Below are 17,708 nucleotides of genomic sequence, written 5' to 3' on the forward strand. Positions count from 1 at the left end.
GGAGAACGGGGTCTCGCTGTATTACCCAGGCAGGTCTCGAACTCCTGGGCTCAAGCTATCCTCCCGCCTCTGCCTCCCTGAGAGCTGGGATTACAGGCGTGAGCCACCGCGCCCGGCCGAGATTTGGGGTTTTTTAAAGTGAGGATTGCACTCAAAGGCCCCTAACGGATCTACTCTGACTAGCTAGCCCGAGGACAGATGGGGTGCTATTTTGCGCAGCTTCTATTATAGATGGAAGATTCCCTGAAGCTGCAGAAAAACCTTTTAAGCATCAGCAAGAAGACTGCTGTGAGGGTTTTTTGATGTTACCATTAATCAAAAATGCACCACAGTGAGTGCAGATGTTTACCATGATAACGACAAAACATAAAATAGCAGCATAAAAATAAGTAGGAAATAGCAGCCTCACATTGCCCCTGACAACATAGTTGGAATCACTCATGATATCTCGAGCCAATCCAAAGTCACATATCTTCACCACTTTCCCGTGGGTGACAAGCACGTTCCTGGCGGCCAGGTCTCTGTGAACACACTGTCAAGAATGACACCGGAGTGTTATTTACTGTGATGTATATTATCCTGGAGTGCAATCTTTCTTCTAGGCTCAAGTTCAGTAGGAGGTACCGATGACAGAAGGCCTCTTATCTTTACTGGGCCGTGCCGTGAGCGGTCATGATGATGTGTAACAAACAAAGGGAACATAGGAGACCTAATTCTGCAGCTATGGTGGCTGCAGTTATTTGTGCAGCTTCTGAAGCATCCCCAGAGGCCAAAGAAGAGCGAATCTTTTGCAGCTTCTGAGCAAAAGTGAGAGGCTCCCCAACAGGGGCCCTCCTCTGAGCCTCCAGAGGGAGTCTCAGAGGCTGGCCTCCAGTACTGTTATTGTGGGTGTGAGAAATAGCATCTCTTTTCTTTCTTTTTCTTTTTTTTCTTTTTTTTTTTTTTTTTTTTTTTTTTTTGAGATGGAGTTTCACTCTTGTTGCCCAGGCTGGAGTGCAATGGCGTGATCTCGGCTCACTGCAACTTCTGCATCCTGGGTTTAAGCGATTCTCCTCCCTCCGCCTCCCAAGTAGCTGGGATTACAGGCATGTGCCACCACGCCTGGCTAATTTTGTGTTTGCCATAGAGACAGGGTTTTGCCATGTTGGTCAGGTTGGTCTCGAACTCCTGACCTCAGGTGATCCACCTACCTCGACCTCCCAAAGTGCTGGGATTGCAGGCATGAGCCACCGCGCCTGGCTGGCATCTCTTTTCTGACTGGAAAATAGCTTTAGGAATAAATGGAGTAATATCAAAGGAAATAATCGGAAAAACAAAAAGCTAAAAATGAGTTTGGAGAGGTTTACTGAAGTGGAATTAGGAGTCTCTGAGCTGAGAGATGTCGTGACGTTAATCAAAGGGGTCTCACAAGAAAATGAACTTTACTAATGAAGATCTGAAGGGGAACAGGGACTAGCAGCAAAGGTCCAACGTACACTCTTTCATCTTTAAAAAAGAAAAAGAAGCACTATGAACGCCAGCAGCCCTGTGCCACAGCCCCTCTAGAGCTCCCTCCTCCACACCCAGTTTTTTCAGTGCCGTCTACTTGCACTTTGCCCGCTTCATCCCCAGGTCTGCAACCTGCCTCCTCTTCCTGCCTGTCTGCCCAAGCTGCTCTGGCCAAAGCCCGCACTGACTGACATGGCACCTACCCAGTGTCGATCTGACGGGACCTCCCTGTGGTGTCTGCTGCTGGTGGCCAGGCCCTCCCGCTTCTGGTCCTTCCTCTAGGAACCCTGTGCATGGTTCACTCCTGCTTTCTCCCCACTGCTCTGCTGGCTCCTGTCTCCCTCAGGGGCTTTGTGCATGAGCCTACTCTCACTCCTGAGGGCTGCATCCTCACATCCCACACCCTCACCCAAGCCATTTCATCCAAATCTAGGGATGCAACTACCATTGCCAACATCCCTATTTCCAACCCAAACATTTCTCTTGAGCTTCAGACAGGAGTGTTCAAGTGTCTGCTAGACCAAGCTCTACTTGGTTGCCCAAGGTACCTCACATTCAGTATGTTCAACTCATTACCTTTATCCAGAAAACCTCCTCCTGATTCCATGCTCCCTATCCTATCCCACATTCCCTGCTGGTTTTCCTTTTCCTTCAAAAATCTCCATCAGTCCAAGCATGAAGCATGCGCTCCTTCAGAAAGCCTCTTCCACTGCATCTCCCCCTCCCCTAGCCAGGTCTGCTGTGCAGATCCCTACCCTGGGTTCCCAGAACTTACTTCAATCACAACACCTACCACGCTACAGTGTTTTTTTTTTTTAACTTTTTAATTTAAAAAAAAATTTTTTTTGAGACAGTCTCACTCTGTTACCCAGGCTGGAGTGCAGTGGTGCAATCCCTGCTCACTGCAACCTCTGCCTCCCAGTTCAAGCAATTCTCATGCCTCAGCCTCCTAAGTAACTGGTATTATAGGCGTTCACTACCATGCCCAGCTATTTTTCTATTCGTAGCAGAGATGGGGTTTTGCCATGTTGGCCAGGCTGGTCTTGAACTCCTGGCCTCAAGCAATCCACCATCTTGACCTCTCAAAGTGCTGGGACTACAGGCCTCAGCCACCGTCTCCGGCCTCTGTGTCATCTTTGACTTGCATGTCTGCTTGTCTCTGTCTCCCCTGTCATTCATAAGATCTTCGAGCCCAGGAGTCATATCATAACTGACTCTGTATTTCCAGCATCTAGGACAGTGCTTGGCACGTAGCTGGGGCTCAACAAATGTCTGATGAAGTCAAGGGCCTATAGAGTAAACGGAGGGGTACCCAGAGGAATATCAGGGCCGGGGTGAGAGACAAGCACGGGACAGTGACACGCATGATTCAAAGGGGAAGCCTGATGTGAAGATAAAAGGACAGAGGGCCTAAGAAACTGGATGTTCTTCAAAAATTCATAGTATTACAAGCCTGGGGTTGAAGGGGAAGCAGTGCCCTTGACCACCAGTTGGGAGTGGTTTGAGTATTTACTTAACTATGGGCAGCAAACCAGGCCAGACAATCTAAGTAGGTGCTCTCCCACATCTGTAAGGGTGTTTGTGGGCCAGGTACAGTGGCTCACGCCTGTAATCCCAGCACGTTGGGAGGCTGAGGCGGGCAAATCACTTGAGGTCAGGAATTCGAGTCCAGTCTGGCCAACATAGTGAAAACTTGTCCCCACAAAAATAGAAAAAATGAGCCAAGTGTGGTGTTGCGCACCTGTAACCCCAGCTACTAGGGACGCCAAGGCAGGAGGATCACTTGAACCTGGAAGGCAAAGGTTGCAGTGAGCTGAGATCGCACCACTGTCCTCCAGGCTGGGCAACAGAGCAAGACATTGTCTCAGAAAAAAAAAAAAAAAAATGCTTGTGAAAGCAGGATTGTAGATGTGTAAGTGAAACAGAGAAAGACAGAGGTGGGCAAGATGCGAGTGAAAGAAGAATCCAAGCAGCAGGTGGGGAAAATGAAGAGAAGAATGGGCCTTGCAGTTGAGAGGTGGGGAAATACTATTGTGACAGTAATTTTTTAAAACTTGTATTATTATTGCTTTTAAGCTTATTTCGTTATTATTTTGAATAGACAGGCTGGAGGGCAGTGGTATAGTCATAGCTCATTGCAGCCTGGAAATCCCTGGGCTTCCCTCTGAAAGCGCTGGGATTACAGACATACACCACTGGGCCCAGCCTGTTTTTTATTTGTTTATTTATTTATTTATTTTTTGAGATGGAGTCTCGCTCTGTCGCCCAGGCTGGAGTGCAGTGGCGCCACCTCGGCTCACTGCAAGCTCCACCTCCCAGGTTCACACCGTTCTCCTGCCTCAGTCTCCCGAGTAGCTGGGACTACAGGCGCCTGCCACTATATCCGGCTAATTTTTTTTGTATTTTTAGTAGAGATGGGTTTTCACCGTGTTAGTCAGGATGGTCTCGATCTCCTGACCTCGTGATCCGCCTGCCTGGGCCTCCCAAAGTGCTGGGATTACAGGTGTGAGCCACCGTGCCCAGCCACCTATTTTTTTATTTTTTAGAGAAAGGGTCTTGCTCTGTCACCCAGGATGGAGTGCAGTGGTGCGATCCTAGCTCACTGCAGTTTCCAACTCCTGGGCTCAAGCTATCCTCCCACCTTGGCCTCCGACGTAGCTGGAGCTACAGACACGCACCATGAATGTCTGACTGAGACAGTAATTTTTTAAAGGAAAAAGGCTGGGTGGGGTGGCTCATGCCTGTAATCCCAGCACTTTGGGAGACTGAGGCAGGTGGATTGCTTGAGCTCAGGAGTTGAAGACCAGCCTGGGCAACATGGTGAAATCCCATCTCTACTAAAATACAAAAAATTAGCCAGGCATGGTGGTGCGCGCCCATAGTCCCAGCTACATGGGAGGCTGAGGCATGAGAATTGCTTGAACCCAGGAGGCAGAGGTTGTAGTGAGCCGAGATCGCACCACTGCACTCGAACCTGGGCAACAGAGCAAGACTCTGTCTCCAAAAAAAGAAAGGAAAAAACAAAATACAATTGAAAGTAGTCTTTCCAAATTCAGAGAGAAAAGAGGAGAGAAGAGGCAAGGGGAAGGAAGTGGTGGAGAAGAGGAGGAGGAGATTAGAAGACTGCAAGAAAAATGAAGGGGAAGAATTTTGGGAAATAAAGAGAAAGTAATGAAAGTCAAGCAAACGAGGAAGGAAGGTAGCCAGACGGCGGGCTGTGATCTGCTTATAGGCAGGAGACGTTTGAAATCCCAGAGAACAGTGGGCGGAAAGCCAGTTCAAAAAGAAAGTAAAATTGGGGTAGAGACCATGGTTCACGGCAGGCTCCAGGGCCTTACCAACACAGCCTGAATGGATCTGGGGTTAGCAACAGTGAGCCTACAGAGCTGCTGCCAGCCCACAGCACGTGGGGTGCAAATCAGACAAAGACACGCAGGGTGGCTGGCTGGGTTTCAGCCTCCACTCACCCCCTGAGTGAACGCCCACATGCAGGGCGCAACCTGAACAGCGGTTCAGAAAGGGACTGACAATGTCATGCTTTGTTTTGAGGAAGGATTTCTGAGGACTTCCTATCTCGACCTTCGGTCCTGGAAGTTTCAGGGGACTCTGCGCAGGCTGGGAGGGCTGTGCTAGCCGTGACCTCACAGGGGATCCCAAGCCTTTATGCTACCACAATTAGCCAAGAGCCAAGGTAACATTCTAGATGTTACCTTCTAGAATATTAGCCAAGGTAACATTCTAGATGTTACCAACATTCTAGATGGAGAAACGGTAGACTTTAAGGGATACGAGTTAAAACAAATAAGAAAAAATATATAAGCACATCTTTTTGAATTTTTTTTTGGTTTGTTTTTTCTTTAAAAGGAGCGTACCGACTTAAATTCCAGAAATTCCATTCCTTTGGCAACTTGATATGCAAAGCAAAGAAGATCTTCAAATGTAAGCACATTCAAGTCCTCCTCTTCTTCCAGCCTTTTTTGGTTTTCATATTCAATTTCATCTGTAAAATAGAGCCAGTCTTCACTTTTGCCAAAACCCTAAGAAGTTGCCTTATTAAATCTCTTTGGGGGGGTTATTCTAGCCAGAGTTAGGTGAGGTGCTAAGACATACACATGAAGCTATGGCATTATCTTCCCAGCAGCATTAGAGCTGACCTGTTTATGCTGCTTACCAAGGGTCACTGGAAACTTGTTTTGGTTAGAGATAAACTTTGGAATTGCTTTGATGACCGATGACCTTCTGATTGATTAGTCAGGAGTTTTAGATCCTTCCCTTTTGTACTAGGTAGGGCTGTCACCGTGGGAAAGGAATTAATATTAATTAAGCGTTGATTCCTTTGGTTTTTTTTTTTTTTTGAGACAAGTCTCACGGAGTGCCGTGGCACGATTTCGACTCGCTGCAACTGGATTCTCCTGCCTCAGCCTCCCGAGTAGCTGGGACTATAGGCTTGTGCTAATGTTTTGTATTTTTAGTACAAAAGGGTTTCACTGTGTTAGCCAGAATGGTCTTGATCTCCTGACCTTGTGATCTACCCGCCTCGGCCTCCCAAAGTGCTGGGATCACAGGCATGAGCCACCGCACCTGGCCCATCTATCCCATTTTATAAACTGTATTGTACATTTCATATTCTTCCATTTACTCCATCCTTTTTTTGTTTGTTTGTTTGAGACAGAGTCTCGCTCTGTCGCCCAGGCTGGAGTGCAGTGGCCGGATCTCAGCTCACTGCAAGCTCCGCCTCCCAGGTTTACGCCATTCTCCTGCCTCAGCCTCCCGAGTAGCTGAGACTACAGGCGTCCACCACCTCGCCCGGCTAGTTTTTTGTACTTTTTTAGTAGAGACGGGGTTTCACCATGTTAGCCAGGCTGGTCTCGATCTCCTGACCTCATGATCCGTCCGTCTCAGCCTCCCAAAGTGCTTGAGCCACCGCGCCCGGCCTTTTTTTTTTTTTTTTTTTAAGTCAAAGTCTCGCTCTGTTGCCCACGCTGCAATACAGTGGTGCAATCTCGGCTCACTGCAACCTTCACCTTCTGGGTTCAAGCGATCCTCCTGCCTCAGCCTCCCAAGTAGCTGTGATTGCAGGCGTGCACCACCAAACCCAGCTAATTTTTGTATTTTTAGTAGAGACAGAGTTTTGCCATGTTGGCCAGGCTGGTCTTGAACTCCTGACCTCGGGTGACCTGACTGGCTCGGCCTCCCAAAGTGCTAGGATTACAGGCATGAGCCACCCCGCCCAGCCCCTCATTTACTCCTTCTAACAGTCCTGTGAGGAAGGTAGTGTTAGGCCTATTTTGTAAATAGGAAAATTGTGATTCTGGTGGTCGCATAACTTGTCCAAAGTCATCCAGTCAGAAAGCGAAGTAAGCAGAAGTTAATCCAAATTCTATGTAACTTCGGAACTCATTATCTCTTCCACTTCCCAGGTAATAAGATGGCTCTAATCAGTATATGACTTTAAATGAATAATCTGACCAAATAAAATAGTCCTCAGTGTTTATTAGTTGAATGTTGATGTAAAATCTACATTATACAAACTGACTATCGTCTGACAATTAACAAATTTTAAAATGCTTTTGTGTTTACACACTTTTAAAAAAATAGCTAACATAAAACTTTGGCATTCATTTCCGTTTTAAAGAGCTACTACTTAGAATAAAATATTACCTTCAGAGTGAAATGAATTCCCATGAAGCCCTGAGATCTGATCCGAGTCCGGGTGTATCTGAACGTCTCTTGAACCAGGCATGCTGTTAAAAAAAATTGTTTTTTCATTATTTATATTCTTCTTCTCAGCAGACATTTTATTTTAAAAATATAATTCATCAAATAAATGGATTATAGTTATAAACTGACTTTTAAATTAAAAGCACACCATCCATTTGTCCATTTTTTGTGTACACTATCTGTGTAACTGGGCTTGCCAGTCTAAGATAAAAGTAATCCCTGTTTTCCCTACAGATTCTTACAGTTCAAAAAGGACCTCACTCAATCCTTGCCACAACCTACAAGATGGGTGGCATTTTATAAAAGAGAAATTAGGCACGGGAGATAAATATGATTCGAGTGGAACCAGGACTCATCACATCGATCTCATTCTTTGGTTTCTGAACTCAGCCCACTTTCCCTCACATAATACAGATCTTCCCGAGAGTCCTGTAAGCATTTCACCATCCTTCTTTTTTCCAGTTTGCCTTTGTAAAACTCATTTCTTTTTACTATGAAATTAATAAATAGCAATAACACAAATCTCTTTTAAGGTATATAAAAGTTCTTCCCTGAGGAACTCTGTAGGAATTATAAATAGATCATGATTCAATGTATTCCAATAGATGAGTTTCACTCAATTGACAATTTACATATCTTTAGGAAATGGCTTCATGCTTTCAGACCACAAATATTCCAAAAGGAATAATTTCAGTGTATTTAATATTCCCATGAACAGAATGAGTCAAAGAGGCTAAGTACTGACCAGTGGATGCTGGTCACACACATCTGACTCAGTAGGATAAGCCCCACTGTTCCAGAATGTGAGTGGCTTTACAGAGTTCTCATTTCTAGACAATGAGCTGAGAAACAAGTGTAAAGGGGAGGACTGGTGTGACAAGCCTGCACGGGTTAAGGGCAGCTGCACATGAATGTGCATGGGGAATCTCCGTGGAGCCTGGTGGCTTTAAGACACTGGGTCTCTGTGTCAGACCTTGAAGGCCAGAGGCCTGCACTAAAACTTACATTCTAAGAGAACAAAGGTGGGACTCTCAAATGTATCCCTAAAAAGCCCCTGGTAAAGAAAAAAGTCTCTGACAAACAAATACCCTTCAGAATAAGGGAGAGCTTCCACACAGGTAGGGAAATAAGAATGCACCAAGGCTCGGCCAGGCACGGTGGCTCACGCCTGTAATTCCAGCACTTTGTGGGGCCTAGGTGGGCGGATCACCTTAGGTCAGGAGTTCGACACCAGCCTAACCAACATGGTGAAACCCTGTCTCCACTAAAAATACAAAATTAGCCGGGCATGGTGGTGCGTGCCTGTAATCTCAGCTACTTAGGAGGCTGAGGCAAGAGAATCACTTGAACCCGGGAGGCAGAGGTTGCAGTGAGCTGAGATCACACCATTGCACTCCAGCCTGGGCAACAGAGTGAAACTCTGTCTCAAAAAAAAAAAAAAAAAAAAAGAATGCTCCAAGGCACAAAGCCATGATGCTCAAGTAATTAGCAAGAAAGTTCAAGGATGAGGAGGAGATCCCAGCAAACTCCTACAGCCCTCACTTACGCCCGCTAAAGCAATAAATCCCTGCAGGACCAAGCATCTCTCAGGGTCCCCACAGATGCAGAGGATAAACATAGAGCAGAGACAGGGTTACTGCTACTTTACTGTATCCCCATCACGTGTCAATCAATCCATCCTAATATTTTAGAATCCAATTTGAGTTCAGCTTTCTTCTGCGCGGTAGTCCCAGGACCTGAGCTATTCTCTTTGAATATGTTAAGGACTTTGGAAAAAGTCTTCATTCTTTCTACCAATACCTGTGAGGCAACCAGGTGTCCCGAAAGACTGAATAATGCACCTTTCCCCAAACTAAATAGGCATCTAGGGTGTGATGCAGGCATGGGTGGAGAGAGGCTAGCTCAGCTCTAGTACCTGTACTGAAGGAAAGGGACGGGGCTCATTGTTCCATGTCAACAGGGAAACTATAGCAAAGATTCAGGAAATCTCTAGGTTGCAGGACCCACAGACCACACGATGCCTTTAAAAACTGGTCAACGAAGTGTGTTTGAACAGCACACTTTGTCTACATTCTATGATGTGTAATTATGAAACCCTGACCCAGCCTCTTACCTGGAATTTGGATGTGATTGGAAAGTGGGGTAAAAACTGAAATTGTGTTCCTTGAAAATCTCTGTCCAAGTCCTGTGAAATTTTTCTCTTTTACTTCTTAGATAGTTGAGAAGATCACCATAGCAACAATATTCAAAAATCAAGTAAATTGGTCCTGAAATAGTTACAGTTTCAATTATAGGCATACACAAAGCAAACTGTTATTTCAGAAGTCTATGTAACAGACAACATACTCTTAAGAGGTCTCAGTTCTCTACTGACTTGGGGACAGTACAACTTTTTCTGAGCCTATCTCTTCTTATACTTTAAATTCAGTTTCAGCTTTTGCTCAAATTCCTTTGGAAAGCATCATCTTCTTGACTTTCTCTGTAGCCCTTGTTTGTACATGTGGCCTCACCAATACCACTGGCCTCCTGGATTCTCCAGTTTGCAACGGAAAGTAATGTTCTAGCTGTGTATTATAGGTGAACACTTGGTAACTATATGCTAATTTGCTTGAGAAGGGAGAAATATATTCCCAGTCCTCTCTCAGATTCACTTTCTTCTTTTTTCTTTCCTTCAGTACCAGCCCCAGGCCTGCTGCTGCAGAAAGAATGAACCTTGGGCACATCATTTGGGCATTTCTAGGCAGAAGGGAGAGGATCAGAGGGCATGCCCCCAGAGAATTCTGGGAAAGTAAAGTCTGATATCCTAGCTGGGCTGTGCCATATTTGACGGCAGCCCAACTGGGGCAGTGGCCAGGCTCTGTAACCACTCTCACCACGCCTGTGCACCAGCTTCCAAGCTGGGGGAGAAGCACAGACACCACCAAATGTACTTGCAAGGTTGCTGTTTTTGTTTTAAGCAAGTGAGAATTATGCAATATATCCCGACAAAGCAGGTGAATGAGGCATTCTTTATTTTGACCCCTCTGATTTACAGAGTGCTCAGTGTCTAATTTCACTTGGGTTTGAGAGTTCACACTGTGACTGAGAAAAGGCAAAGAATTAAAAAGAGAGAGAGAACAAACATCCTCTTTGTCATCAGGCTACAGTCTTTTTGATGAGCTGATTTTCATGGAAGTGGGTTACCTGACAGCGTGCATGCCCCCAGCAGGTTCACAATATTCTCATGGCTTCCCAGCTGGGTCATCATCTTGAGTTCTGACATGAGTGCCTCTCTTTCAGAGCTGTCTGCTTTTTCTGTCAAAGAAAGGAGCATTAAAAACATAAAACTCAAGTAAAATACAAATTTCATGTCATTAAATAAACTAAAAATTTTCTCAGCTTAGAGTCAATCTGCATTATTTACTTAAATTCAAAATTATGAGAGAAGCCAGGCATGGTGGCTCATGCCTGTAATCCCAGCACTTTGGGAGGCCAAGGTGGGTAGATCACTTGAGGTCAGGAGTTTGAGACTGGCCTGGCCAATATGGTGAAACCTCGTCTCTACTAAAAATACAAAAATTAGCCGGGTGTGGTGGCAGGCACCTGTAATCCCAGCTACTTGGGAGACTGAGGCTGGAGAATTGCTTGAACGTGGGAGGCAGAGGTTGCAGCTAGCTGAGATCACACCATTGCACTTCAGCCTGGGCAACAACAGTGAAACTCCATCTCAAAATAAATAAATAAATAAACAAAAAATATCCTGTGCTTTAAGACAGAATTTCTCCTTTTCGTTTTCTTTCTTTTTTTTTTTTTTTTTTGACACAGGGTCTCACTCTGTCACCCAGGCTGGAGTGCAGTGGCGCAATCTCAGCTCACTGTAGCCTCTGCCTCCTGGGCCCAAGGGATCCTCCTACCTCAGTCCTCCAAGTAACTGGTACTATAAGCGCAGACCATCATGCCCTGCTAATTTTTTTTATTTCTTGTAGAGATGGGGTCTCACCATGTTGCCCAGGCTGGTCTCGAACTCCTAGACTCAAGCACTCCTCCCAACTCCGCCTCCCAAAGTGCTGGGAATACAGGTATGAGCCACCATGCTCAGCCTAAGGCAGAATTCAGAGTGTAGTATAGGGTTGGGCGCAGTGGCTCACACCTGTAATCCCAACACTTTGGGAGGCCAAGGCGGGTGGATCACTTGAGGTCAGGAGTTGAAGACCAACCTGGCCAACATGGTGGCCAACATGGTGTCTCTACTAAAAATACAAAAAATTAGCTGGGCATGCTGGTGCGCACCTGTAATTCCAGCTACTCAGGAGGCTGAGGCAAGAGAATCCCTTGAACTGGGGAGGCGGAGGTTGCAGTGAGCTGAGATCGAGCCCCTGCACCACTCCAGCCTGGGTGACAGGTGAGACTCTGTCTCAAACAAAACAAAACAAAGGCTACAGTATAAATGTTGAATCTGGTGACACACCTTTCAACAGGACTTTCCTCTACCTACCAAAATAAAAATCCTTACAGTTGGCCCTCAAAACTAGCAAGCAAAATAATAACACATGCTTTTCTCCTCAGTACAAGTTAACAGAAGGGAGAAATACGCTTTTTGTTTGTTTGAACTCTTGGATTTGTCATAGTCAGAGAGAGATAAGATAGCAGTGTCATGAGCGTGGTTGACTCTAACCCGTGGCCCTCAGGTCTAGAACATTAGATTTGCCAGCAAGCCCAATGGGAGGAGGTCAAAGAGAACTAATTCCCACTACCAAGTGCTCAAGAGACCCATTAATTGACATTGAGAAATAAAACTGCCAAGCAGGCTGGAACATATTGGTTGGCCAATGCATTCTCTCTCTAGGGAGAATTCTAGAGAGCTCAGCAAACTGTACTCATAACCTGGCTTAGAAGCACAGTGCGAGGAAAGTCACCGTGGAATCCAGGGGTCCTGTCATTGTGGCTGATGTGCAGTTGGTCAGGGGAGCCCGGGCAGCCACAGGGGCAAGGGCAGGGTCTCTGGACTTCCCACTCCAGGCTCCAGGCACCACCCCTCTGTGAACGGATTTTTTCTTCCAGATATACTAACTCTTCTTTACATTCAATGAAGATTTGGTTCGATTTCCAGATTCCATTATTTTGTGCAGGAGGGCATCCTAACCTTTATAGCAGCCTTCTCCAGTGCTGACATCCTCTAGTTTGGCTTGGGCAAGCTCTCGGTGTATCCTTGTTTCCAAGATTTTGGCTTGGGGGTGGGATTTCCTGTGGGCACTGGGACCCCGGAATATGTCATGTCTTCAGCTTCACGCTGGACAGGGATCCGGGGCTTTCACTTGTTCATGTCCTATTCCTCATGGCTAAAATAATATCTTATATTTTTCGGCATGCTTTGCTTCTTCTAAGTACTTTCATATACCATTACCTCTTTCATTCAGTCATTCAATAAGTATTTATTGAGTGCCTACTGTGTAAGAGCCAATATCCTAGACACTGGGGAATGAAGGCTAAACAAGACACAACTCTTGTCTTCCTGGAGTTTAGAGTCTCCTGGAGAAGGCAGAGAAGTAAATAAGCCATTACAATACAGTGCCATAAATGCAATATGGCAGGCAAGGTGTGGGCCTGTAATCCCAACATCTTGGGAGGCTGAGGCAAGCGGGAGAATTGCTGGTACCCAGGAGTTCGAGACCCGCCTGGGCAAAATAGCGAGAGCTCATCTCTACTTAAAAATAAAATAAAATAAAAATTAGCTGGGCGTGGTGGTGCCTGCGTGTAGTTCCAGCTACTGGAAAGGCTGTGGACAGACCATCACTTCAGCCCAGGACTTCAAGCTTGCATTGAGCTATGATCACTCCACTGCACTCCAGCCTGGGTGACAGACTGAGACCCTATCTCAAAAAAAAAAAAAGAAAAGAAAAAGAAAAAATGCAAACTGGCAAAGGAATGTAGGGGTTATGTAGGGTCAAAAGGGACAGCTACCTTAGCCTTGGAGGGGTGGGGAAAGGAGCATTCAATGTCTAAACTGAGTCCTGAAGAAAAACTGGAGCTGGCCATGGTGGAGCGGGAGGAGAACGGTGCCGAGGGTTGTGAAAGAGTGCGCAGAGGTCGAAAAAGGAGAGAGCACAGCACCACAGACACAGACCCTGCCCTCATGAGGCACAGGGGCTACTGGACAGATGGGACAGCAACTGGATATTAAACACATGTCGTGACAAAGGTGACGGATTCTGTGGGGCAAAGTCTGCAGAGAGTTAACGTCGCACATTGCAAGGGCTTCAATATTGTCTGTGGTGTGAGACAGAGGAAGTGGTGTTTAAGCTGAGATCTGAGGTTGCAGTGGGAGATACCTACATGAAAGGGGAAGGGGAAGCAGAAGGATCCACTTGTGCAAAGCCCCCACAGTGGGCGGGAGGACAGTGCTGGGGGAACTGAAAGAAGGCCAGTGCTCTGGGTGCTGAGAGCAAGAGGTGGGGAGGCGGCGGCGGCCTAGCCATGCAGGTGGTGGAGGAAATGCGAAGTAGGAAAGCCATTTGATCTGCTTAGCCTTCCATCACTGTCACTTGGACCTCAGCATGGAGAAACCAAAGGGAGGCAAGAGTGGATACAGGAACTTGCTTTGGAAGCTTTCGTCCAGGAGACAGCCTTGAACTAGGGTGGTAGTAATAGAGACGGAGGGACGAGGATGGAATCAAGAGACACTAAGCGGAAACCTCATAGGATTGGCTCACATGGTGTTAGAAAGAGGAAGGTGTCAAGGAAAAGTCACGAGTTTCTAGTGTGCCCAACTATATAGAATGTGATTATTTATTCACTGGCGTTCATTACCAGTCACAGAGAGGACTGCTGGTACAGGGCCAGGGTTAGGGGAATTCACCTTGGATACACTGTGTTAAAGGGAACTTTGAGACATCCAAACATTTAATATATGAACCTGAAGCTCCGAAGCGAGATGCAAGCATGAGAGCCATTGGTGTATGGGAGGACATCATGGGCATAGTGGGGATGGACTGTGTTGAGTTTGTGGAGCAGAAATGCAAGGCGGTACAGGAGCAAGCCTACAGGGATGCCCCCTAAAAAGCTGGATGGAGCTTAGGCAACATGGCAAAGCCCCATCTCTACCAAAAATACAATAATTAGCCAGGCATGGTGGCATAAGCCTGTAGTTCCCCCTACTCAGGAGCCTGAAGTGGGAGGATGGCTTGAGCCTGGGAAGTGGAGGTTGCAGTGAGCTGAGATCACATCACTGAACTCCAGCCTGGGTGACAGAGCAAGGCTGTGTTTCAAAAACAGCCACAAAAACAAAAGCTGGATGGAAGAAGATGAGCTCACAAAGGACTGAGAAGGGCAGAGGGGTGGGAGGAAAACCAGAATACGGCGACACAAAACCCAAAGAAAGAAAGTTTCTAGATGGAGAGAAGAGTCAACAGCATCAATTCATGCTGAACCATCAAGTAATGAGGACTGACAAATGTCTAGTAGGCTTGGTTTGAGGTCACTGTTGACCTTAGCAAGAGAGCCAGCTGGAGGTGCTTTTGCTGAGCCAGCAGTAGTAATGGGGAGGCCAACCATGGGGCTGGACGCCAGATCGGAATGGATGGAGCAATGAAGTGAGGATACGAAGGGCCCCAATTTACTGTCCTACCCAGAGTCTGTTTCAACCCACACCTGTAATTCCAGCACTTTAGGAGGCCAAGGCAGCCTCACTTGAGCCAGGAGTTTGCAACCAGCCTGGGCAATATGGTGAGACACCATCTCTACAAAAAAAAAAAAAAAATTAGCCAATTGTATTGGCACACTCCCATAAGGCTGAGGTGAGAGGATCGCTTGAGCCAAGGAGGTCGAAGTTGCAGTGAGTTATGATCACAGCACTCTAGCCTGGGCAACAGAGCAAGATCCTGTCTCTAAAAATAAAACAAAACAACAACAACACAGACGTAAGAAAGAACTTCTGCCTGTGGCAACTGTATCCCCAAATATCAAAGCCTATAAAAGCTAAATAGGCCTGGCACAGTGGCTCACACCTGTAATCCCAGCACTTTGGGAGGCCGAGGCGGGCAGATAGCTTGAGCTCAGATCAGCCTAGGCAACATGGTGAAACCCCGTTTCACCAAAAATACAAAAATCAGCTGAGCGTGGTGGTGCGCGCCTGTATCCCCAGCTGCTGAGGAGCCTGAGCCCAGGGGGTGGAGGCTGCAGTGAGCCATGATCACACTGCTGTACTCCAGCCTAGGTGACGGAGTGAGACCCTATCTCAATAAAATAAAATAAAATAAAATAAAAATAAACAAAGAGAGAAGTGGAAGAAGAGGTGGAGTTTTGTACTTATGACTTGAATTTTGTATTCATGACTGGGTTGACACTCATCCCAATCCACTCCATTTTTAGCCTCGAAACATGGCAAACAGTAACCATTGAAAGGATGGAAAAGAGAAGAAGGCATGGGTGGGAAACTGTGCCTCCTATTTTTGTGCATCTTTGTTGCTGTTCTTCCACTATACTGTACCTTTCAGCATTTTGACCGCAACCTGGATTGAGACTCCTGTTTTGCTAATTCCATAAGCTGTTGCGTTCATCACTTTTCCAAAAGCACCTGATCCCAGCACCTTCCCTGCAAAGACAAATGGTGAGTACGTGCATCGTAAAGATTTCCCAATGGAAACGAAATGCTGCAGAAACATTTGGCACATTCCACTCTTACCAAACTCTAAATTTTCTCTTGGAAACTCCCATTTGAGATCATAGTCATATTCTCTGAAATCAACGTAGAAGTACTCATTATCTGAGGAGCCAGTCACCTGTACCATCTGTAGCTGGCTTTCATACCTAAATTGCTTCAGAGATGAAATGATGAGTCAGTTAGGAATAGGCCGTTCTGCAGATGGAGGAAAGAACACTGAATTTTTACCTTTGCTTTTACCTTTTTGTACTTGTGACAAATCAGCATGGTTAAAATGACAATGAAGAGGAGACAAACACCAATTGTTGCATAGAATGAGATGCTGTCTTGGATGAAAGGGAAGGGGCCTGCAACAAAAGAGTGTCACTCAGCGATGATGAAACAGAATTCCTGTGTGACTTTATAAATAGTGGACAACTCATTATAATCTCTCACATCCTGTTTCAGTAATAATCATTGTCAGTCCTCACAACCATTCTGCATATACTCTACTCCCCACAGACAATCAGGCAATGTCTCTGTAAAGGACACGTTTCCTCCCTAGAAATTGCAGATTATTCTGAATCCATTCTTTAAAACCATTTACTAGGGTTACAAGAATTACATCTGGGCCAGGCACGATGGCTCACACCTGCAGTCCCAGCACTTTGGGAGGCCAATGTGGGAGGATCACTTGAATCCAAGAATTAAAGACCAGCCCAGGCAACATGGTGAAACCCCATCTCTACAAAAGAATACAAAAATTAGCTGGGCGTGGAGGCAGGTGCCTGTAATCCCAGCTACTTGGGAGGCTGAGGCAGGAGAATCGCTTGAACCCTGGAGGCAGAGGTTACAGTGAGCCAAGATCACGCCATTGCACTCCAGCCTGGGCGACAGAGCGAGACTCCATCTCAAAAACAACAACAACAAAAACCATGGATTTAAACCTACAGGAGGTACAAATCAGAGAAAAAAGAAGTTCATATCCCTTTTATGAAGGTCTCACATAAAAGTGGAGAAGTCAGTTTTGTGAGGCTGGTGATCCTAATTATTAGGGTGGGCAGCCAGGTTTCAGAATTGTTTAACTTAGGAGGGCTCTAAAAAGCAAACCAAAAATTATAAAACAGCAGGATAAGGACAAATAAGGAAGCTAATCAAATGGGAAAATGACAGAGACTCCAAGTGACAAAATCTGTCTCTCTAAAGTTAGATCTTTGCATGGAGATTCGCCACACCGGGAGTTTCTGCTTCTCCCCATCACTGTGACAGATAAGTCACGAAGGCACAGGCAGGACTCCGCCCCAACCTGCGAAACAGTCTGTCTGGGGATTCTTGCCTGACTCAAGAAACCTTTTCTCACACACTGACCCTATACTCTCCTGTAAAATTCCCCAAGTAAAAGTCAGCGATGGAGACTAACTTCTAGTGGGGAATTCCTGATGGTGGAGTATTACAATAGCAACTATTGTACCTGGAGAGTTTAAAAGGATCGTCTCACAAGATGTGCCAAGGGAATTGTATGCACAGCACTTGACCAGGAACCCTTTTATGGCCTCACTCATGTTTAGAGTGCTGCTCGACACCCACTGTCCAAACACTTTTCTGTTAGCCTTTCTATTCCAGACTCCTTCTGGGATCTCTTCTGTGCAGCTGGAAAAAAAAAATGGCAAAGACTTTAGACAGGTGAGCTGTCATCAGATGGGAAGTCGGGGTTTCTGCAGCGAGTTCTAAAAGAGATTCATCCAGTATAAGCTATCAGAAACAATCTATGACCATTGAGAATTATGGTTGATTGAGAACATTAGCATTTTTTTTTTTTTTTTTTTTTTTTTTGAGACGGAGCCTCGCTCTGTCGCCCAGGCTGGAGTGCAGTGGCCGGATC

General features: G+C 46.0%; 1 protein-coding gene across 2 annotated transcripts in view; it reads right to left on the reverse strand.

Annotated features, from left to right (window-relative positions):
- Positions 1 to 17,708, reverse strand: part of FLT3 (fms related tyrosine kinase 3) — a 104,972-nt gene that overhangs the window by 15,173 nt on the left and 72,091 nt on the right. For both annotated transcript variants that reach the window (XM_010362418.2, XM_030922439.1), the window contains 9 exons: positions 17,298 to 17,476; positions 16,088 to 16,194; positions 15,869 to 16,001; positions 15,674 to 15,778; positions 10,393 to 10,503; positions 9,323 to 9,476; positions 7,150 to 7,232; positions 5,361 to 5,488; positions 410 to 532 (listed from right to left, as the gene is read on the reverse strand). In XM_010362418.2, coding sequence (XP_010360720.2) covers positions 410 to 532; positions 5,361 to 5,488; positions 7,150 to 7,232; positions 9,323 to 9,476; positions 10,393 to 10,503; positions 15,674 to 15,778; positions 15,869 to 16,001; positions 16,088 to 16,194; positions 17,298 to 17,476 — 1,123 coding nt within the window. The remainder of the gene's footprint in view (positions 1 to 409; positions 533 to 5,360; positions 5,489 to 7,149; positions 7,233 to 9,322; positions 9,477 to 10,392; positions 10,504 to 15,673; positions 15,779 to 15,868; positions 16,002 to 16,087; positions 16,195 to 17,297; positions 17,477 to 17,708) is intronic.

Source organism: Rhinopithecus roxellana, chromosome 18, assembly GCF_007565055.1.
Source record: "Rhinopithecus roxellana isolate Shanxi Qingling chromosome 18, ASM756505v1, whole genome shotgun sequence".
Taxonomy (NCBI): domain Eukaryota; kingdom Metazoa; phylum Chordata; class Mammalia; order Primates; family Cercopithecidae; genus Rhinopithecus; species Rhinopithecus roxellana.